The 20,094-nt window shown below is 43.5% G+C and overlaps 1 protein-coding gene across 2 annotated transcripts in view; it reads right to left on the bottom strand.

The window, feature by feature from the left end:
• The window catches only part of LOC129374622 (uncharacterized protein C14orf132), a 16,516-nt gene extending 215 nt beyond the window's left edge, over positions 1-16,301 (bottom strand). The window contains exons 1-3 of one of the 2 annotated variants that reach the window (XR_008607529.1): positions 16,085-16,301; positions 342-2,054; positions 1-268 (exon numbers count right to left, since the gene is read on the bottom strand). The exon at positions 1-268 is cut by the window's left edge and continues 215 nt beyond it. Coding sequence is in view for 1 of the 2 variants with exons in the window: in XM_055053126.1 (XP_054909101.1) it covers positions 1,818-2,054; positions 16,085-16,111 (264 nt within the window). In the remaining variant the exon portion in view is untranslated. Of the gene's footprint in view, positions 2,055-16,084 lie in introns of both variants that reach the window. The other variant, XM_055053126.1, reaches the window with a different exon arrangement.
• Between the last annotated feature and the right edge of the window lie 3,793 nt (positions 16,302-20,094).

Here is a 20,094-nt window from a genome sequence, read left to right on the forward strand (position 1 = left end):
TACAGTGAGTTTATATTTCTATACGATGGAGACGTCATCAAACAGCTACTGTGTGTTTTTCTCCGGAACCAGAATCAGAGGATGTGAGACGATGAGCAGGATGAACAGAACCTGCCGTTGGATCCGGCAGCTTCTGCTTTAAGCTACGTACAGAAAACAAAGATCCAAACCTCACATGTTCATCAGATTCTTACATTTCCTCTGAGAGAAGCAGAGATTGTTGGACCGAGAAACTGCAGCTTCACAGACTTCATGACGGGTCAGAGATCTTTCTGGGAACCATTTCTGGACCACAGAAATGGTTCCCAGAAAGATCTCTGACCCGTGCTGCTGCACTTCACTTTTCTGAATCTCTTTCTTCTAAATAATAACAATAATCAACAGAAACTTTATGCAGCTGCAGCAGAACAGGAAACCTGCAGGAGCTGCAGAGTTTCACTTCGTTTCTGTGCTGAATGAAACGTTTTGGGTTCCAAATATAAATGTTGTGATGAATGGAGTCTGGCGCCTGTATCCATGACCCTCCACTCGTTCTGCTGACCTGAACGGACTTTCTGCTCAGACCCGGTTTTACTCAGTCAGGCTCCAGTGGAGTCAGAGGTGAACACATTCAACCAGAACCAGAACCAGAACCTGACATGGAGAAAAACATCTGGTTTCACTCTATAAGTTCATTTCCCTTGTTACTTCAGTTCAACACATTTCTAACATCATTTAGTACAAACTGCTTTCAAAGATTTTAGTTTTACTTGTGCTTCTAATTATTTTTCGCCTGAAAATAATTAAAAATAATAAGTAACTGGAACTAAAAACGGAAGTGGAATCTTGTGAAGGTGTTTATCTGAACGGTCCTGGCAGTGGAGAAACATTTTAAGTTGTTATTTTTCTCTTTTCTCCGAGTTTGAAATCAGCTGGATCCAGTCCTGTTGCCATGGAAACCGGAGCTTCCTGCTGCCCTGATTGGCCGAATCCCAGCATCTCTGTCGGCTCAGCCTCCAGACCCCAGTGATGCTCGCAGGAATCCAGAACCTCCACAAGGTTCTGGATCAGCTTGAGTTCTCCACCTCTACTGAACCGGACTGGAAGGAGTCCAGCCCGGTTCAGCCCGGTTCAGCCCGCTTTCACCCGACTCCGGTCCGTTTACGTAGAAAGTCCAGGCCGGTTGGAGAGGAGTGAACGCGCATCGACCTCTGACCTCTGGTCCTCCAAACCTCGGTCTGGTTCGGTTCAAATTCATATGTGAACACCAAACAGAACCACAGCAGCTGGAGACAGAGCTGCTGTAGAACCGGGTCAACCGGGCCATCAGGAGGAGAACAGCTGTTGGTTCTGAATGTGGAGCAGCAGCTCAGCGTCGCCCCGACAGAGGAAGCTCATTCAGCCTCCACCGAGACAGGCTGGGTCAGTCCAGACCCGTTTCCATGGGCTTTCTGGTTGTCTAAGATTTAAACAGAATTTGGACCCAATTGAATCTTTTTCTAGAAACTAGAAAACTGCTGTTCGGGAAAAAACACACAAAAAGACATTTAAGTCAAATAAATTGCAGGACAAAGAAACATAAAGTTAAAAACCTTCTTGAACAGAAACATCTTGAGACCCGTTGAGGAAATCAGCCTTCCTGTCAAACAGAGAAAGCTCAACACATCACCGTCACGTTTCAGACGTCTGACACGCCAGTGGAGCTGAAACATAAAAACACCCGGTGAGAAGCAGAGGAAGGTCAGTTCAGACATGGAGGGTGTTGGTTCTGCGGAGCCTCGGTTCTGTTTCCACACACTGAACCGTCGGATGATTGCAGAGTTGCTGCAGCATGTCTATCAGAAAGTGCAGGCGTAGACAACGCCCACCACCACGATGTTCCCTATAGTCGCAATGATGGCGATCCACAGCCAGATGGCGTCGCTGGACATGGACTGCTGCTCGTCCGGCTGGCCGTGCGCCGAGGCGGCCGAGGCCGCCGCGTTGACGCTCGCCGAAGAGTTGAAGAGCGAATGCTCTCCGCTGTAGTCGTCGTTGGGTGAGGAGTCCATGAAGGCCCCGGTCATGACTGGGATCTGGAACCACAGAGATTCAAATCCATTAGACTTTAGGCCAAATCTTCATGAAACGCAGCAGAACCAGTGAAATCCATCAAATGAAGTTTGATTTTTAGCTTTCATTGCAGACGGTCAGTTAGCGCTGCTTCTCAAAGCCACTCAACCGTTTCCCGCCTTGCCAGAAAATATGCAAAGTTTGTTATGGACACACAGTTTGTGTAATACTGATACATCACTCTGAACCCAAAATGAAAACCACAAAAGGTTAAGCAGACTTTTAACAGAAAGTAGCTGTTTACTCAGCAGAGACGGTTCTACTGGGGATTGTTTGGCCTGCAGGACCGGACACACAGAACCCAGGTGCAGCTGTGGAGAGCAGGAACACCTCCAGCCAGGTGAGCCTGTTTGCTCTGAGCATCACTGTGTTTGCAGCTTTAGATCAGCAAACAGGCCGGATCTGATGGACCATCAGGCTCTGAGTGCAGGGATGTAGAAGGAGGAACCAGCCGCACCAATCAGCAACCAGCTGACGACCGTCTGTCTCCATCTGCTCTCACTGGACACTTTTAGCACCAATAATAATTTAGAGGTTTGCCAAACCTTTTCTTTGGTAGAACATCTCTCTGTATTTTACGTGATCAAACTGTGACATGGTCTCTTCTAAACAGCGGTTTTCACTGCGGACCGGCCCGGTTCCTTCAGCCAGAACCGTCGCTCACTCTTCCATTAATCACAGCGCTGTTTGTGATGCGAGCGCTGAAGTGTGAAAGGAAAACAGAAAATGATTTCAGCCAAGCAGGCTGTAAAACATCTGATGGAGAAACAAATGAAAAATGTTTCCTCTGAGATTTTCACTCAGACGCAGCAGAGCAGAACCGGGTTCTGACCGGGTTCTGCTCGGAAATGGGTTCTGACCGGGTTCTGCTCGGAACCGAGTCTATTTGTGCAGTCTATCATGCAGCTTCTTGTTTCCAGTTGAAGGTCCGATGAAAGGTCAGGGTGATAAAAGGTTCTGCATGAACTGGACTTATGACGCCAAAACCAGCTGAAACCTCCACATCCAGGTGAGAAGAAGAAAACATGTTGGAATAAAATATTTTAAAAATAAGTTTTCATCTTTCTGTGTCTTTTACAGTTTTTGTGTTGTTAGGTTAACATTTTAATGATTTAATATTTAATTTGTCACCCAAAAACAACAAAAAGTTGCTTTAATTTGTTTAGAAAAATAATTTATTTCATATTTATTTACCCTATTATAAATACAAACAGGCCTTTAAGAAAATGAGCTTAATTTATTTCAGACACTGGAGAGTAAAAATATAATCTAATCCCTAACATAATCCTGAACTATTTCAATTTGCTTAACAAAAGTTTAGAAAATAAAACTTAAAAAAATGTACTGCTGAAAAAGTTTAATTTTTTAACTTCTAAATCTGGCTTGGCTGTTTTTTTATTCATTTCAACCTTTTATTTTTAGTTGTTTCAATTGAAGCTGATGAAACAGAAAAGTTTGTATTCTAAGAAAGTTTTATTATAACAAATATTCAGATGCTGAAATCTGAATGTTTGTCCGTTGTGTTCATTTGCAGCTGCAGCAGACAGGCAGCAGACAGGTCAGCAGACAGGTCAGCAGACAGGCAGCAGACAGGCAGCAGACAGGGCAGCAGCTCGCCTCATCTCCGGCTCTGGAAGTGATGATTACTTCACTGTCACAACATTTCTGCTTATTATGTACACAGACAGGCAACGTTCAAGGTCAGTGGGGATCAGCAGCGCTGACAGTGAAGACATCAAACTGAAAACACAGCAGCCAAATCTAAACCTTTCTGAGACGCTCAAGATGTCAAAACTCTGCCTGAAGTCTTCAAAATATGTTCAAAATGAATTCAAGCTGATTATTTTATTGCTTCAGAAAGAAATTTACAGCAGGCAGCTCAGATCAATGACTTCAACCTGCAGCAAAGCATCATGGGAAATGATCAGTTCCTGGTTACCAACAACTGAACCAAACACAGTTACAGATTTATGGATGAGATCAGAAGTTTACATTCACTAAAATTAAGTTTTAAACAATTTGGGACAACCTGGGCAGTGGTCCCCCCAGTGGGGGACCTGGGGGGCCAAGGCCCCTGTTGAAAAACTCCAATGAATATTCATATAAAAGCCTACAGCTTCTTCAATCAATGTAAAAATGCATCACTGAACTGACTCATTTAAACTTTACAGGCTTCAGGTTGTCAGACTGCAGCTGATCAAACTGTTTTATAACAACATATTTATTCAGTGCAGCATAAATCTATCTGCCTGATGGATGGAGCCGATCCGATTTTTATATTTCAATCTGCTCAGAGCAGAGTGGTAACAAGGAGCCTCTCCTTGGGGTCATAATTGCTTCTTACCCCGTCAGACAGCTGGTGCTCTCAGCCGTGTCTCCATTCTTCATATTTATGTTTAATTTATTCGTAAGTCGTTGTCCACAGAGAGCCGACTGCAGAGGGGAAGAGCTCCGAATGAAACGGATGAGAACAAACCAAAAAGCTAAATAAATATTTGATTGTTCGGCTTTGATATTTTCAGATTGTGTGAAAATGAATTTGCTGGAGAACATTTGGAGGAAATCCTGCAGGGAAACGTTTCCTGTTTGCAGATATTGCCGAGGCAACAAGTGGAAGAAAAGGGAAAGACATCCTGCTGCGTTCTGCACCAGACGATCCAAAAGAGTAAAAATAATTCAGCATATTTTTACTCAAGTAGAAAGTGACCGTCCAGAAAGTTTCATTTCTGCTTAAAACGTGTTTGTTTTCATTTGGTGGGTAGAAAATCCAGAAATGTTACTCAAGTAAAAGTAAAAATACTCCTAAAAAATAGTAACTGCATCCATGTCTGACCAGATGTAGATAATATTTATGCAGTTCTCATTGGATTAAAAAGTTTTGATGACACGAGGCGAAGAGACGACGGCTCAGCGATGCAGAACTCAGTGGTTCTGTTGTTCTTTGCTTTGGCCCAACAGTGAAGCAGTGGGGGGTGATTAGCTTTAGCAGCTCCAGCTGGTAGCCGTGTGCTCTCTGCTGATTGGCTGATGCATTAACGTGTCCGCAGAGAGCAGAAACCTGCGTCGCTTCACTCTGAACACTTCCTGCTCCGGTTCCGGCGGTCATGAGATTTCGCTCCGGAGTTTCGTCTCCAGCAGAGCAGCCGGATGTTTGCAACTGATCCCCAAATGTTCAGCAGTTTTCTGTTGTGATGCAGAGGCAGCGATGAAAACTTCATCATGAAGTCCATCGGTCACTTCAGGAAGTGAGCACAACAGAAAGCTTCATCTCCTGGCTTCAGCCGACAGGATGTGGCGTTTATGACGTCACAGAGCAGCAAAGCAGATGCAGAATCTAAACCGTGAAAATGGAGATCATGAGGAAAACGCTGCAGGAGCAACTGGCTTTGCTGTCAGGGAGCTGATGTTGAAGGTTGAACTCCTCGTGTCGTAAATCTTTTTCTCTGAGGTGTTGAAGCTTCTGGTTGCCAGGCAGATTTACGGCTGTGCTGCCATCGATTTTCCTCCTGCCTCAGACCAGCAGCATGTTTAAATACATCTTATAACTCACTAGAACAAGAGCAGCTGAGTGATTTTCTCCTGACGCCTCGATCAATCTGTCAGAGCAACAGACGTCTGGTGTGACGGAGAAAAACTTATTACACTTCTCTAATAACAGGAATGAGCAATAACTCTGGTTCATGTTGCTCTGGACCGAACCTGGACCTGAACTTATTTCCTGTCTCATTATTGTGACTCATGAGCAGGACGACAAAACCGGCCTTAAAAACATGGAGGAGAAAATATATTTGGTCATTTTAACAATTGTATATGTTGAATGTGGAGGTTGATAAAAATAATATTTTCTATTGTCGTTTCAGTTAATTATGTGATTAATTTACACATAATTAAAGCTTTTTTTCTGATTTGGAAAGAACGAACACACACACACACACACACACACACACACACACACACACACCGTTCTTGTTCCTGTCTCCATCCAGAGACCGGAGGATGGAGCTCTGGGCTTTCGGGTCAAAGCCTGGTGGCTTCATTCAGCCTGCTGGTTCTGCTGGTTCTGCTGGTCCCTGTTTGTCTCCTGGTTCGGTTTCAGTGCCGGTTTGTGGCTCTCTGTGCTCAACCTGAGCTGATCCAGCTGGCTGCTCAATCCGTCCTCCGTTCCACACGCAGGTGAGGATTTGGATTATGCAGCAAAGCTGACCTGAATTTCTGCTTCTAAGAATGATCATAAAGATTTAAAGAGTTTGTTCCAAACATTTAACGCGAAAAGCAGCAGAACTGCTTGAAAGCAGAACCAGCAGCCAAACTTCGCTGCTCCAGTTCTCCAGGCAGCATGAAGAGCTGAAGGTTTCAGTTCAGCTCCAGTAAAAACAGCCTGATGGGTCCAATCATCAGTTCCTGACCTGAAGCTCAGTTCGGTTCGGTTCAATTCGGTTTGTTTCTGTTCGGTTCAGTTCGGTTCGGCTCGGTTCGGTTCGGTTCCATAACACATGCAGGTTCAGCTCTGTGCGGATCTAATGGAGGTTCTGATGTCACGTAAACACAAAACTTGATTTGAGGTTCCTGCTGTGCATGCTGGGAAAACCAGAGCAGCTGAGAGGATTTTCAGTGACTGAATGTATTGAAAATGAATTTAAACTGAAATCACAGCATGAGCAGAATCAGCAGAATCAGCAGGAACTCCACGGTTTTCTCAGAACCAACGATGTTCTGGAAGCAGGTTGTGATTTTCATTCATCTGCGGTTCTTCATATCACAATTACTGCCTTCCTCAGCATCAGGTTTCCTCCTGTGGTTATATTAATATTTACATTCCTAATTATAATTTTCAACCATCACAGCTACTTGCAGTGTTAGTCTTTGCATATTTACATGACTGGCTGCAAAAACCCTTTAGAGTGAAACCTTTTCCTTCCTTATCGACTGGAACAGAATCTGAAATGCAATTCAAGACAATGAATTTTATTTATGAAAGTCACATTTTTCTGATTAATCAGATGCATGGAAAGATGGAAATAATCAAACAATGGTTGAGCTGCAGTATAATATTTGTTATTGGGTTTTTTGTGACCAAACAGTTGAGATATCTTTGAATGTTTGACTTATTTTTTACAATAGAAAATCCTAAACAGAGTCAGGAAATAATCTGATAGCATGTGACCAAATCTGATATTTATACAATATTTACTCCTCACATTAAGAAGATTTATTAAATAGGTCCAGTTTTGATATGAACACAGAAACAGCCATCATGGATTCCTGACATGTTGATGATGATTTTCTCATCATATTGATTCATCTCCGCCTCCTGAACGCTTCCCTGTGGAACGAAGGAGAAACTGTAGCAGCTGTAATTGAAAAGCCCCGGGATTAGTGTAAGCAAATGAAAGTGAGACGCGCCTGCAGACCTGCTCGCATCGACCAGGGCAGATAATTAATCACGACGGCGCAGCAGCGCGCCGCTGGCAGCCAGCAGCCGCTAGACACAAAACCACCAGATCAGGGGAAACAGAAACTGGGAGGATGACAGGAACTTAAACATGGACTCAATTTATACCTGACAGGAAGCTGCTGTGAAACGAAGCCTGTTGATGGAAATACGGTGCTGTGGAAAAGTATTTCTGATTTTTTTATTGTCCTCATTTGAACCACTTTTTCTCCCCAGTTCTCCATAAAATCCAGGAGTTTCATTTAAAAACGCAGCAGAAGCACAAAAGCTTTCCAACCTCAGGTTGTGTTCAGTGAACGTTGGATTTCCCTGCATCATCATCACTCGGTTATTTACGCTTCTGCTTCGGAGCCAAAGCTCCATCAGGTCACTGCAGATTAAAAATGTAACTTAACATAGTAAAGTTTTCCCTGGACACGGACTGAGGCAGTGATGCTGATGCATCGGAACATGTAAATACTGCAATGAAACATTGAATCTTCCTGCAAACTTACAAAATCTGATCAAGATTTTGGAAATATTCAGATCAGGAAGGAAGTTCCTGACCTGATGCAGTCCTGCTCTATGACCTGCAGAGGGCGCTGGCTCCGCAGCAGTGTTATGACCTTTAACCCCAGCGTGCCGTCCGCCTCCTGAAGTGCCGATGGCAGTGTGTAGCTCTGCTATGGAAACCAGTAGAGGACTCACATCAACGTGTTGTTGCCATGGTGACCATGAATGAACACTGATTGGCTGGATTCCTATTTGTCTCATCAACCTGAGCTGAAGAGCTCTGCAGCTCCTCCAGAGTTCACCGGATTCTGATTAGTTAGTTTATGAGAACCAAATGTGGTTCTGGACTTTAAAGTCGTCCAGAACTTTTTACCCGACTCAGTGTGGAGCCGTCAGCTGGCCGGCCGCTGAAGCTCTGCTGCGGGTCGGGCTGTGGGTCAGAACCTGCTGCGTGTGTTTCCCCTGCTGGACCCGGCTAGTCAGGCCGGTCGGGCCGGTCGGTCCGGTCGGGCCGGTGTCATAAGTTTTTCACACTTGTGTCATGTTAGCCTAGTTAAAGCACAGACCTCAGGAAGCATCCAGTAGGTCCAGCAGGTCCAGTAGGTCCAGCAGGTCCAGTAGGTCCAGCAGCCCGTCCCTCTGGACGGACGCTGACATGTTAGCGTGAGCCACCATTTGGACCAACATAGAAACTGTGACAAAATGCAAAACCAGCCAATCTGTGCACAGATTATTGAGAAGGAAAACACATGGCTCATGTTTATTACCCTTCTCTCCATCAGTCTGTGTCATGAATAAATGTGTTGGTGAGCCTGTCAGCCGCGGAGATGGATGCATGTTACAGCAAGCAGTTTTTATTCAGGAAGCTTTTCCTGCTCCAGCCAAACAGAACTCAAATCTAATGAAGAGAAATTGTCTCAAAATTAGAATGGAGTATGAATGTGTTTGCATTACCTGGCTGCTTAAACAGATTCCAGCAACAAATGCTGCAGGAGTTATGCAACGCTTACAAACAGCATAATAACAGCATGTTTAATAACACATAATCCCATCGCAGAGTCTGTTTGCAATGAAACAAACAATCTAGCAATTAAAAAGGTTTTAAAATCTTCTATAGAGACACTTTACTCACATCAACGGTTCGACCCGTAATAACTTCAGCAAGCAGGACTCTGAAATCCAACTTGTGAACTGATTCACAACTCCGAGTGCCATCGTAAAAAATTAAAGATGCAGAAACAGAAAATCAAAGCTGCTGTTTCCACTCATGCATAGCAGCAGCCATCCCAATGATTTCCATACGTAATGTAACCGACTCAACAGTAAGTGCCTGATTCATCAGACGGGCATTAAAGTTGCATGCGCCTGAAATGAGAGGAACATTCTGATTTGTCTTGAGTTCAATATCATAAAAAGCTGCAGCCTGTTGGAAAAATAACAGCTTCTATAAATCAGAGGGTGGAAAGAAGCAGAAGTACAGAGAGGAGCTGGAGGGGAGCATGAGGGTGGAGGGGGTCCCAGCCGGGATCCGTCCGGCACAAAGATCTAATATTTCAAAGCTTTTTCAGGTGAAATGCAGAAACTTACTGAGGCTGCTTCATGTCGCACAAAAATACAAACAGTTTTAAGGTTTCACAAAATCTTGAAGGTGTGGCATGCATTTGTGTTGACCTCACTTTACCCTGATACCCCTAAATGAAATCCTGTGGAAGCGACTGGCTTCAGAAGTTAGAGATGTAATTTATGCAGCAGCTCAGCTGTTCTGTGAAAAACTCACAGGCTCATTAGGAAACAATAGAGAGTTTCTCTCCTGACAGCCCAGTGGACCCGGTTCCACTGGAACCAGAACTTCTGCTCCCCCTGCAGCTGCTGAGGCTCTGAGTCCAATCAGCCTGTTCCCCTCCTGGCCTGTGGGGGCGCTGCACCAACAACCACTGAAGGAAACAACACTAAAACCTCTGAAGACACTGAGAGCAACTTCCTGTTTCACCAGATGAAACAAGATGGAGGCGTCAGAGTTTAGTGATTTCTCTTTAGTTTCATTTGCAGGAGAAACTAGAAAACTTTGTAAGATTTTGTGTTTTTGCAGTTTAGTCCTGCACAGCATCAGATCCCTGAAAATAAATCCAGGATTTTGCCTAGGAATCAATCAAAAGACAAAGAAGTTACCCTGAAATAACATATATACATGATGGAGAGCATGTTTAAATTTCTGCTCTACATCAAGTGATTTCTGACATCCTGTTTGCAGGTGGTAGACATGGAGCCGAACAACAGCCTGGATCTGCCGACTTGTTCATCACTGCAGCCTGACAGGTTGAACCCTCTGACAGCCAGGATCTGATCACTAACAGCTTCAGAAAATCTGAAAATATAATTAATTATACACATAATCATGGATAATTCAGAATGTCAGGGTAACCGGGAACATGGTGAGGACTGCAGCAGATGTTCCTGCTTCATACTTTCCTCTGCTCTCCGTTTCAATCATTGCAGGACTTTGTGCAACACAAAGTCACTGAGGCGCAAAAAACTGGCAGATAAATCTGACCACCAAATTCACAGGACAGAGAAACTGTGAGCGTTGCTGCAGCGTTTGCTCCGCTCCGTTCCCTGGATGCTGCTGCAGCAGCTGCAGCAGCAGTTAACCTGAGTCACAAAAAGAACAAGCAGCAGATCCTGGCAGGTTTCCATCCGCCTAAAATCCAGTTTCACTTTAAAGGTTTCACAAACTGTCTTCAAAGTTTTAACTATAAATCAGTTCAAAAGTTATTGAGATGAATGATGATGTTGTTTCTAGACCATTTTGATATAATATAATGGTACAAGTATAATCTCCATAACTCTCCATAAACTTTCATTTCTAACAAACATTTTTCACTAGAACTGGAAGATGTTGAAGTATCCAAAATAAATAAACAAAGCAACAAATAAAATGAATTACAATAAATCTGTGATTTAAAAATGTCTGGTTGAGTCCAAAGAACTTCAGCATCAGCTGCTCACTGGTTCTGCAGGCGGGTTTGAATCCCGGTCCAGACTGGTCGGTTTCCACCACACAGAGCTCAACAAGCAAACCATTCAAGAGTTATGAAGGACGGGAACATGACCTCTGAACCCGGCATGGTGAAGTATTGAGCTAGAGGATAAAAATGAAGCATCCCAACGGAGGATAAAAATGAAGCATCCCAACGGAGCGATGGTGAAGCAGACGCCCAACATGACTCGTTCCTGGAGGCAGAAACTCGTTGACACCAGGCGGATTCAGACCAAACCAAGTGGGGAAACTTTCATTCGCAGACATCGTCTGTTTGGGAATTCAAAGCCACGGGACTGAATGGACCCGGAGCGTCGGGATCCAGTTTGTAACCAAACAGTGAAGAGAAGCAGGACAACAACGGCTGCATGTTTGTCTCTCAGGACGTGGCTCTGCTTTGGCTCACGGATGTTTCCTCAGCCTCAGATCTTCAGGGTCATAAAAGAGGAAGACGACTTGAAAATCAGAGTGGATGTTAAGTTTGTCGAGACAACAGCTTTCATAAAAAGATATTTGCAGCGAACGCTGGCCTGAGGGGAAATGAACTCCTAAAGATGAAAAGGCTGCAGCTCCATTATTGCTCTCTTCAAATAACCTCCAATTACCGGGACCAGGAGGTCCGTAAAGGGGTCAGTCCAGGCATAAGCACATTGTGAGAAGATAACCTGATTATGTAATTCAATATTTTTCTGCAGCCGAGAACAAAGGCGGTGGTGATCTAGGCTTTAGCCCGGCTGATCTTTCAGAAAGACTGCTTAGCGAGAAAATAATCTCATTTGTGAACTAGTGAACTCGCTTTTCTGTATTCTGCCTTCATACGAGGCGGCAGTGGAGCACAAACAAATCTTCTTATGGAGCCTGCAGCCTGTCTCTGTGTCTCACTACCTTTAATCATCTACTCAGCCGGTTCCGGCCCGCAAGGACTTTCTGCTTCAACATGAAGCTTGGCACCAGAGTAAAAAACACAAAGTGGTCTTGCCAGTTGCCCCCTGGGGTTCCCAAAGTTAGCTGGAAGTTCAGATGGCGACAAGCTTCACCTCCATAATCCTTCATTTATTCTTGTCTGCCTGCCCAGAAGAAATGCACAATCCTGTCAGTGACTGTAGCTCAGTGATGTCAGCATTAATCCGACTGCAGTCTGTTTGTCTAGAAAGTCCGGTTTGTGTGGGGAGACGTGACCCACTACAGAACCAAACTCTGGTCCTCCAGACCCAGGTTGGGTTCGGCTGAAGTGAACTCTGGTTCAGTTTGAATGTGTGAACACCAAGCAGACCAGAGACCGCTCCAAAAGCAGGAAGTGGACTGCAGCGCAGGGCATTCTGGGTAAATCCAACCAAAAGTGCTAGCCTAGCACTAGCAGCAGAAATGGCTCACAGTCTTTAACCAAACCCTCCAACCGCTGAAATCTGACGCCTCCATCTTGTTTCCATCTGGTGAAACAGGAAGTTGCTCTCAGTGTCTTCAGAGGTTTCTGTGTCGTTTCCTTCAGAGGTTGTTGGTTCAGCGCCCCCACAGGCCAGGAGGGGAACAGGCTGGTTTGACTCAGAACCACAGCTGGTTCTGAGTCAAAGTACCACTGCTCCACCTCGGTGGAGTTTTTGTCTAAAATAATGGATTTGTGGAGAAAAAAGTTTTTTGTTTGGGAAACACCGCCAGGCTGAGTCTGGCAGGAGTCCAGAAACACCGCCAGGCTGAGTCTGGCAGGAGTCCAGAAACTCCGCCAGGCTGAGTCTGGCAGGAGTCCAGAAACACCGCCAGGCTGAGTCTGGCAGGACCTCTGCTTGGTCTGAAACACAAAGGTCCTGTCTTTATGCAGTCAGAGGCTCTGCACTTACACAGGGATAACAGAAACTCACAGAACCATTTATTTTCTGGTTTTGATAAATAAATCATGAGTCGAAGTTTAATGCATGGAAGCTGCTGAGGATGAAATGTTAACCTCAGATTAAAATCCTGTTTCACTGAGTCCTAAAGCGTCTCTGATGGACGGTTTGTCTCCTGTTTCTGCCTTCACTCACTCAGAGGTCAAGAACAGAAACATTAAAGTCTTCGTCCCCAGAGGATGAAGACTAATTGAAAGATAAAGAATCATTTTCCTGGTTGGATTCAGCTGAGCTTCACCCATCAGGCCTCCTTCCTGTTGAACGACGCCTTTTATTTTTAACTACTGAGGCATTAATACCAAAGGAAAATTATTCCACAAACATATTGTAGAAACAGCATTTCTCCATGTTTCTGTGGTGAAAGAGCCAAACAACAGTCAGTCTGGTCTGCGTGACGCATGCGCCCAACTTTAACTGCATGATTATATTCAACACAGAGATTTTCATTTCAAATAGATTTAAATGTCCTGGCAGCTGGACTAAACCACAGCAGTAAAGATCTTTCAGTGAAATATTGTTTCTTTATGACAGGAAGAAAATCAATAAGATGTTAAAAACCCAGTTTTTTAAAAGTGATTAGAAAGTTTCAGTGGCTCCTGAAACCCAACAGCAAAGAAATGATTTATTTCAACAAAACGTTCTTCAGCTAAATTCATCATTTCTCGTCTGTGAATTCTGATTTTTGGCTTTTTTGATTGTTTTTTTTTTCACTGTGATGTAAACAAATCAAAAAGGCATCAAGATCAGATGAACAGAAACAAAACCTGAACAGGCTGGAGAAAACTAAAGCAAGAAACTGAGAAATCTACCAGAAAATTATTACAAAATCACAATTTCTAGAATTACAAACTGCTGGAAAATTCAACAATATGTTTTTTATTCATTATGAAGTTGAAAACTTTTCTTTTCCTAATAAATCGGAGAAGAATACACCAGGAGCAAAATTTTAAGGTGATCCCTCAAACTGTCCAGAGGAATCAGCAAAGAGACCAGGAGGAGAAAAGCTGAAAGCCTGAGAACGACTGCATGGCAGCGGCAGCATCATGATGCGGGACGGACGCTTCACAGCACAGAACAGGAACAGGATGTGGAAATACTGAAGGAAGACATGAGATTTGGTCTGATGTCAGTCAGAGGAGAGGAAGCCTCAGCCTGCAGAGATCTGGAGCTCAGATCGCTTTGTGTTACATTCAGGGGAAACGTGTTCAATCCAGAGTCAGAAAACTGCTGTCCACAAAATCAGAATGATTTTTCAGAAGTGGCTCATAAAACAGAGAGGAGGAGCAGAGCAGAGCCAGCCGAGTCTTTACCATTTAAACCATGAGGAGGAAGGAAGCGGTGACCTCCAGGCGAGGAGGAAGGAAGCGGCGACCTCCGGGCGAGGAAGCTGAACTCTGAGGTTTCATCTTTAATGAGCCGCAGCAGCGACCAGCTGTGAGACAATTTGGACCTTCAGTAAATCTGATGCCTCATTTTTTAAAACTGCAGAGGAAAATAATATTATCTGTGTGTTTAAGTTCATCCAGAGGTTAAAGACAAGCAGCTCCATCTGCAGCTACAGTCAGCATTTAATCAGCTGCTTAAGTTGCAGTAATAAATTCTTCAGTTTGTTCAGTAGCTAGCAACAGCCTTCCTGTTATCCTCTGAAAGTGTGGCTCTCTCAAAATGACAAAGTTCCACTGGAAGGTTTTTTCTCTTGTCCAAAAACATTTTGTCCTGTTGGAGGTGAAATAATCTCCCAGAGAAACTAGAACTTGTTTATTGACTTTAGAAAATCTCCCATTTCTTGCTGAAAAGTTCCCTGAGTTTTGTCGTATTCCGAGTGTGCTGAGATATTTTCACTGACCTGTTTGGTAGTTTAGTGTTTTTGCGGCGCGGTTCCTGTCAGACTCCATCCTGGGTCTGGTTCTGTTTCACCAGCTCCATGTCTGCTGCCTTTAATTATTTTTCATTATTTAAAACTTTCTGTCAAAAAGTTACAATGTTTTGTTGATTTTCAATTCAAGAGCAACTATGTCTGCAGAAAAGTTTGTTTCCTTTAATTCCAAACCAATAATCAGTCATGATTGATAATCACCTCCATCTTGTTTTGGCTGCCTGCAGGTTTCAGATTCACTTGTTTCTGTTTGAATTATCCGACTGAAAGTCACATTAGTTCAAATGTTTCTCAGTTTCTCTGAGTTGTTCTCTGTCCTTGTTGCAGGAAGCAGTTTTTAGCTCCTTCCTGCTTGTGTTCGAGAACATCTCTGTTCTCAGATGAGCGCCGATGCATTTCCATTTACACAGCCTTGATTTAAGGAAAGATGTGGCCCTGCAGAAAAAATAATGTAATGAGCTCCTTAATCGCTGCATGGAGAAAGTTTGGAGAGAAGTGAGTGATTAGTGAAGCTATCTGCTCTGGGAATCAGCCTGTAGTTGCAGCTGCCTGCATGTTTGAACATATTTCAGCTGCAAAATCTCTTTTCTCCGTGTCTGAGCTGAATGAATGAGTCTCTGTGTTTTCAATGAAACTTTAAATGCTGAAACAAAACCTACAGAAGAAAAACCAGAAGAATGTTTTAAAGATTTAAGGACCGATTATTTGGTGAATATTTCTACCATTGAAGTTTGTTTTTCTCTACTAAATATTTCTGAACATCCATTTCTGTTTTTCATGTAAACAACAGAGGAAACCTGGAAGGGCTTTATTTGGGCCAGCTGACTGACAGTGTGCAGCAACAGGTGAGGGAGGGGAATCAAACTGAAAAAAGTTTCCTCTGACACTTTGAGGATTTCAAGAGAAGGAAACAAACTGTTTAGAAACGTCAGCTCCTCATCTTCCTCCAGATGAGATGCAACATGAGAAGTATTAATACACAAAGCAGGACTTATTATTTTTACATCAATTAAAATGATTGAGTCCAATTACACCAGCAGAAGAAGAAGCATTTATTAAAACGCTGAAATATTTTATCTGAACAGAAACCTGATGAACTTTCTGCTCTCAGTATTATAAAAATAGCAGCAGCAGCCAATATGGTGTTATTAATAGACGGAGTGTTTCCGTCTGAACAGAGCAGGATGAAAACCTGCTGACCAGCCACACCCAGTCAATCAGAGAGCTGACTAATTAAAGGAAAGTTCACCGACCTGCGCGGCCATGAAGGACAGATCCATGCTGCTGCTGCTGCTCCCAACAAAGGCACTCAGTGAAGGATGCGACTCTCAGTCTCTCTGCCTCCCGCCGCTCACAGCATCCAGCCGCTCCGACACACAGCGACGCTCAGGCTGACCCGCCTCATGTCACAGAGAGACATGGTGCTGGGACTGAGGAGGAAACCCCGAGGAAGAGGAGGAGAGGCGAAGCGAAGAGGAGAGGGACGGGGAGAGACAGGGAGGAGGAGGAGGAGGAGGAGGAGGAGGAGGAGGAGGAGGAGGAGGAGGAGGAGGAGGAGGAGGAGGAGGAGGAGGAGGAGAGGAGGAGGAGGAGGAGGAGGAGGAGGAGGCTGTCACATCATAACAGGAGGTGTGAGTCCTCTCTCTCTCTCTCTCTCTCTCTCTCTCTCTCTCTCTGGTTCCTCATAACATCTCATCCATATTCCTCCAGTCAACATGTGTGAAATAAAACATTAAAATTAATTGTTTTCCAGCAGCAGATTTTATAAAATAAAATGAAAATACCAAACTATTAATTTTCTTCCAAATGACCTCGATGGAAAACGGATCCATGGCTGCAGCAGCAGCTCAACTGGCAGCAGTTGTGCTGCTGGTTCTGCTGCTGGTTCTGCTGCAGCCATGCAAACGTCCATCAGGTCCAATTCAAAAGAGCAGTAACAGTTTGACCCGTTTAAAGGAACCGGATCTGTTCGGTTCCCTCATGGCGCCTCCTGCATGTGTTAAATCTTTCTTTCAGTGGTTTGACACATTTCCTCCCTCTGCCTGTAACAAGGCGGCCGGTGGCAGAGGAGGAGGAAGCAGAGGATTTATTGGTCCAATTCAGGACAAATCCTCCACCAGCACCAGAAACCCTCTGATATTCTCCTTGGGTTTTTATGGCGGTTGGCAAACAGCTTTAAGGTGCATCAGCGCCACCTTCTCCATCAGAGTCTGGACAGACGCCATGACGCCTCCAGATCGTTTCCAGAATATCTGTTCTGAACTAAAACTCTGGACTAACTGCGTCCCCAGACGACCTCTGGACCACTTCCTCCACTTCTAATTTACTTTTATTTGATTGAAATTTTCAAGTAATATCTGATGTGTATTTGAAAATATATTCTGTTTTTCCGTTTGTCCTCAGTGAAGGACAAACGGACAAAGTGTTTATTGTTTATTGATAAATATTTTAAGTGTTTTTTAATTGTGTGACCAAATCTCATACTTCATTAATGAATCATTTCTTTATTTTTTAAATTCCCCGACTTTCTTCTGGATATAATCAGATCCAGCATTATCTCTTCTCCTGTTGCTCTTCAACTATGATTTGACTATACACTTATGACTGTGAAGGACTAAACCTTTCGCTCAGGTGAGTTTGCATCTTGCAGCGTCCATCTACAGAAATAAAATACGTTTTAACAAATATAAATAATATAACTAAATAATGTAAATATTTAATATTTTAGCCTTGCATGTGTTTCTCGGCTCCAGTCCTCTCTGCCCTGCAGGTGTTTCCCTTCTGCCACACCTGGACTGAATCTGTGAGTGATTAACAACCTTCTGCAGGACTTGATGTTTCATGAAATCATTTGAATCAGCAGTTCTGGAATAAAGGCAAATCTAAAACATGGAGAGCAGGGAGGCCTGAGGACTGGATTGAGAAGCGCTGATCTAAACCTTTTTCCTCTCTCCGTCTGTCCCAGGAACTAAAAATGGAGTTTGTGCAGCGGGGGACGGATTTGTCCAAACAGCCTGGAGGACAAAGAGAGGCAGGTGAGTCAGGACATGTTGGCTCCTTCAGGTCTCTTCTTTACACTCATATGAGTCAAAAAACTCCTCACAACATGATTTCATATTTTACTCCACACTGGGCCTTATTTGCTCTCAGTAATTATTTTATTCTCTTCCTAATGCAGTAAAAGTCTCATGCTAATTATCCAAATCCTCTGTAAATATTCAATATGCAGCTAAAGGATCTCGTGTGAAAATGGTTTTTGATGAGCAAATCAGTGCGCAGCTCTTAAAGGAGCCGCGTCTGTTTTATTCACCAGGGCAGCTGGAGGTCAAAGGTTGATTAGAGTCTCAGTTGATATTATATCATTTATATTTCATTTTTATAACATTTCCAGTTTCCAGCTGCAGTTTAAATGTTGCACTAAGACGGCAGCAATTCTTTATCTAAACTTTTGATCCTGATGACATTAATAAATAAAAATGACATTTTTTTTCTGTTATTGTATCTTTCAGCAAATATAAATAATTTCATGATTTGTTGGTAATGGCCTGAAACAAGAGACGTTTGTTCTGGTTCAACCTCAGGCAGTGAGAGTGTATGTAAACTTTTGGTTCAGAGGTTTTTCATCTGGTGACACGGGAGGATAAAGTTTTTCCCCAGATCAGCAGTTTGTCCCACGGCCGTTTCCCTTTCTGGTGAGCATACAGGAAGTGATGGGAAGCACTTCCTGTTTCTGCACTAATCCAGGATTTAACTGCTTCCTGTGGGAATTCTGTCTAATATGAACTCAAAACAAAAAAAATGCTTCTTTTCTCATGGAGATGAAAGTCTGAACAGGAAAACCAATCAGGAGAAAGGATGAAAGTAACAAGACGCCCACATCTTCACACTCCACTGATGAAGGAAGGGAGGCAAGAAATCTAGTTAAAGTAAACGGCTTGTTTACTTTAAAGCTGCTTATTAAATTACAATATGCTAATATGCAGCATTGTTGAAGTTAAGGGAAGAACTGCAGCTCAGCCAGAAGTGACAAAATCCTCCAGGCTCTGCAGAGTCAACAGCTACAAACCCAACGTTTCTCCAGACCGGATCAGAACCGGCGTCAGGTCGGTTTCCCTGACCGACGGCTGCAGCTCGGCTCGGCGCAGTCTGAGTTTCACATGTAAAGTTTGGTGGAGGGAAGAGCACAAAGTGAGCTGGGAAATTAAAAAGCGTTAATCGAGTCACGTCGTTGAGGAGGAAATGTGAGTAAAATCAGGTCCAAATGAAACGTGGAAACTTTTGCAAAGATTTATAATTTACAGACGTGCATTGAATTCAATAAAATTAGTAAAAACGGAAACCTGTTCTCATAACCTCTCATAGTTATGAGATAAAATGATTATTTTTCTTTGGTGAATGCAATATGCTGCTGTAATATTTGACAGTAAAAGATTATTAAAAGTTTTAGGTTTAATTCTGGAAGAATAGTGAAAAAATCCCACAAACACATTTGGGACCTCAGAGAAAAACGAAAACAGAGCTGAAGGTGTGTGAGCTGGTCTCCATAGTTACAGCTCACATCTTTACTGAGGCCGTTTGGTGCTTTAGCTGCTGGCAGATAAAAGTCTTTAGTCCTAAAATATAATCTGAAGTTTGATTCTCTGACTTTGTGCTGCAACAGTAACAGCTCAGCCCACATTCACACTCCAAGTGTTTGTAGGTCATTTCTCAGTTTCATGCACTCAATGTAGGATAAAGTCTTTGTTTGCTTTGCCTCAACTGATGCATAGTGAAGAAGGCAGGTGATTCATAATTGATGCTCCGCTGACTGCGTTGAAATAAATCGTGTATGCGTGTGAGAGGAATGAATTCTGAACAATGTTATTTCTGTCTCACTTTTGGATCTGATCACTCCGAACCCGTTTTAGGGACTGGAGAGTCGCTGAAACCTTTTTCTTTCTTCAGGATTCAGCAGATATTTTCCTTTTTCTGTCAGTAGAGAAGAAGAAACTCTGAATCTGACCTTCTGCACAACAACCACAGGATAAACGCATCCATTTCAGTTCTGTCACATTCAGAAGAAACCCTTTGTTTCTGCAGACGTTAATTATTTATTTCAACTTTATTTAGTCAGAAAGCTCCTGTTGAGATCCAACATGTCCTCCAGGGGAAACCAGTTTGATCCCGGGAAACCAGGTTGATCCTGGGAGTCCAGTTTGATCCTGGGAGTCCAGGTTGATCCTGGGAGTCCGGCTGGCTCCAGGTTCCTGTTGTTCTGCAGACT

The sequence above is a fragment of the Poeciliopsis prolifica genome, unplaced genomic scaffold (genome assembly GCF_027474105.1).
Source record: "Poeciliopsis prolifica strain line A6 unplaced genomic scaffold, Auburn_PproV2 SCAFFOLD037, whole genome shotgun sequence".
Classification (NCBI taxonomy): domain Eukaryota; kingdom Metazoa; phylum Chordata; class Actinopteri; order Cyprinodontiformes; family Poeciliidae; genus Poeciliopsis; species Poeciliopsis prolifica.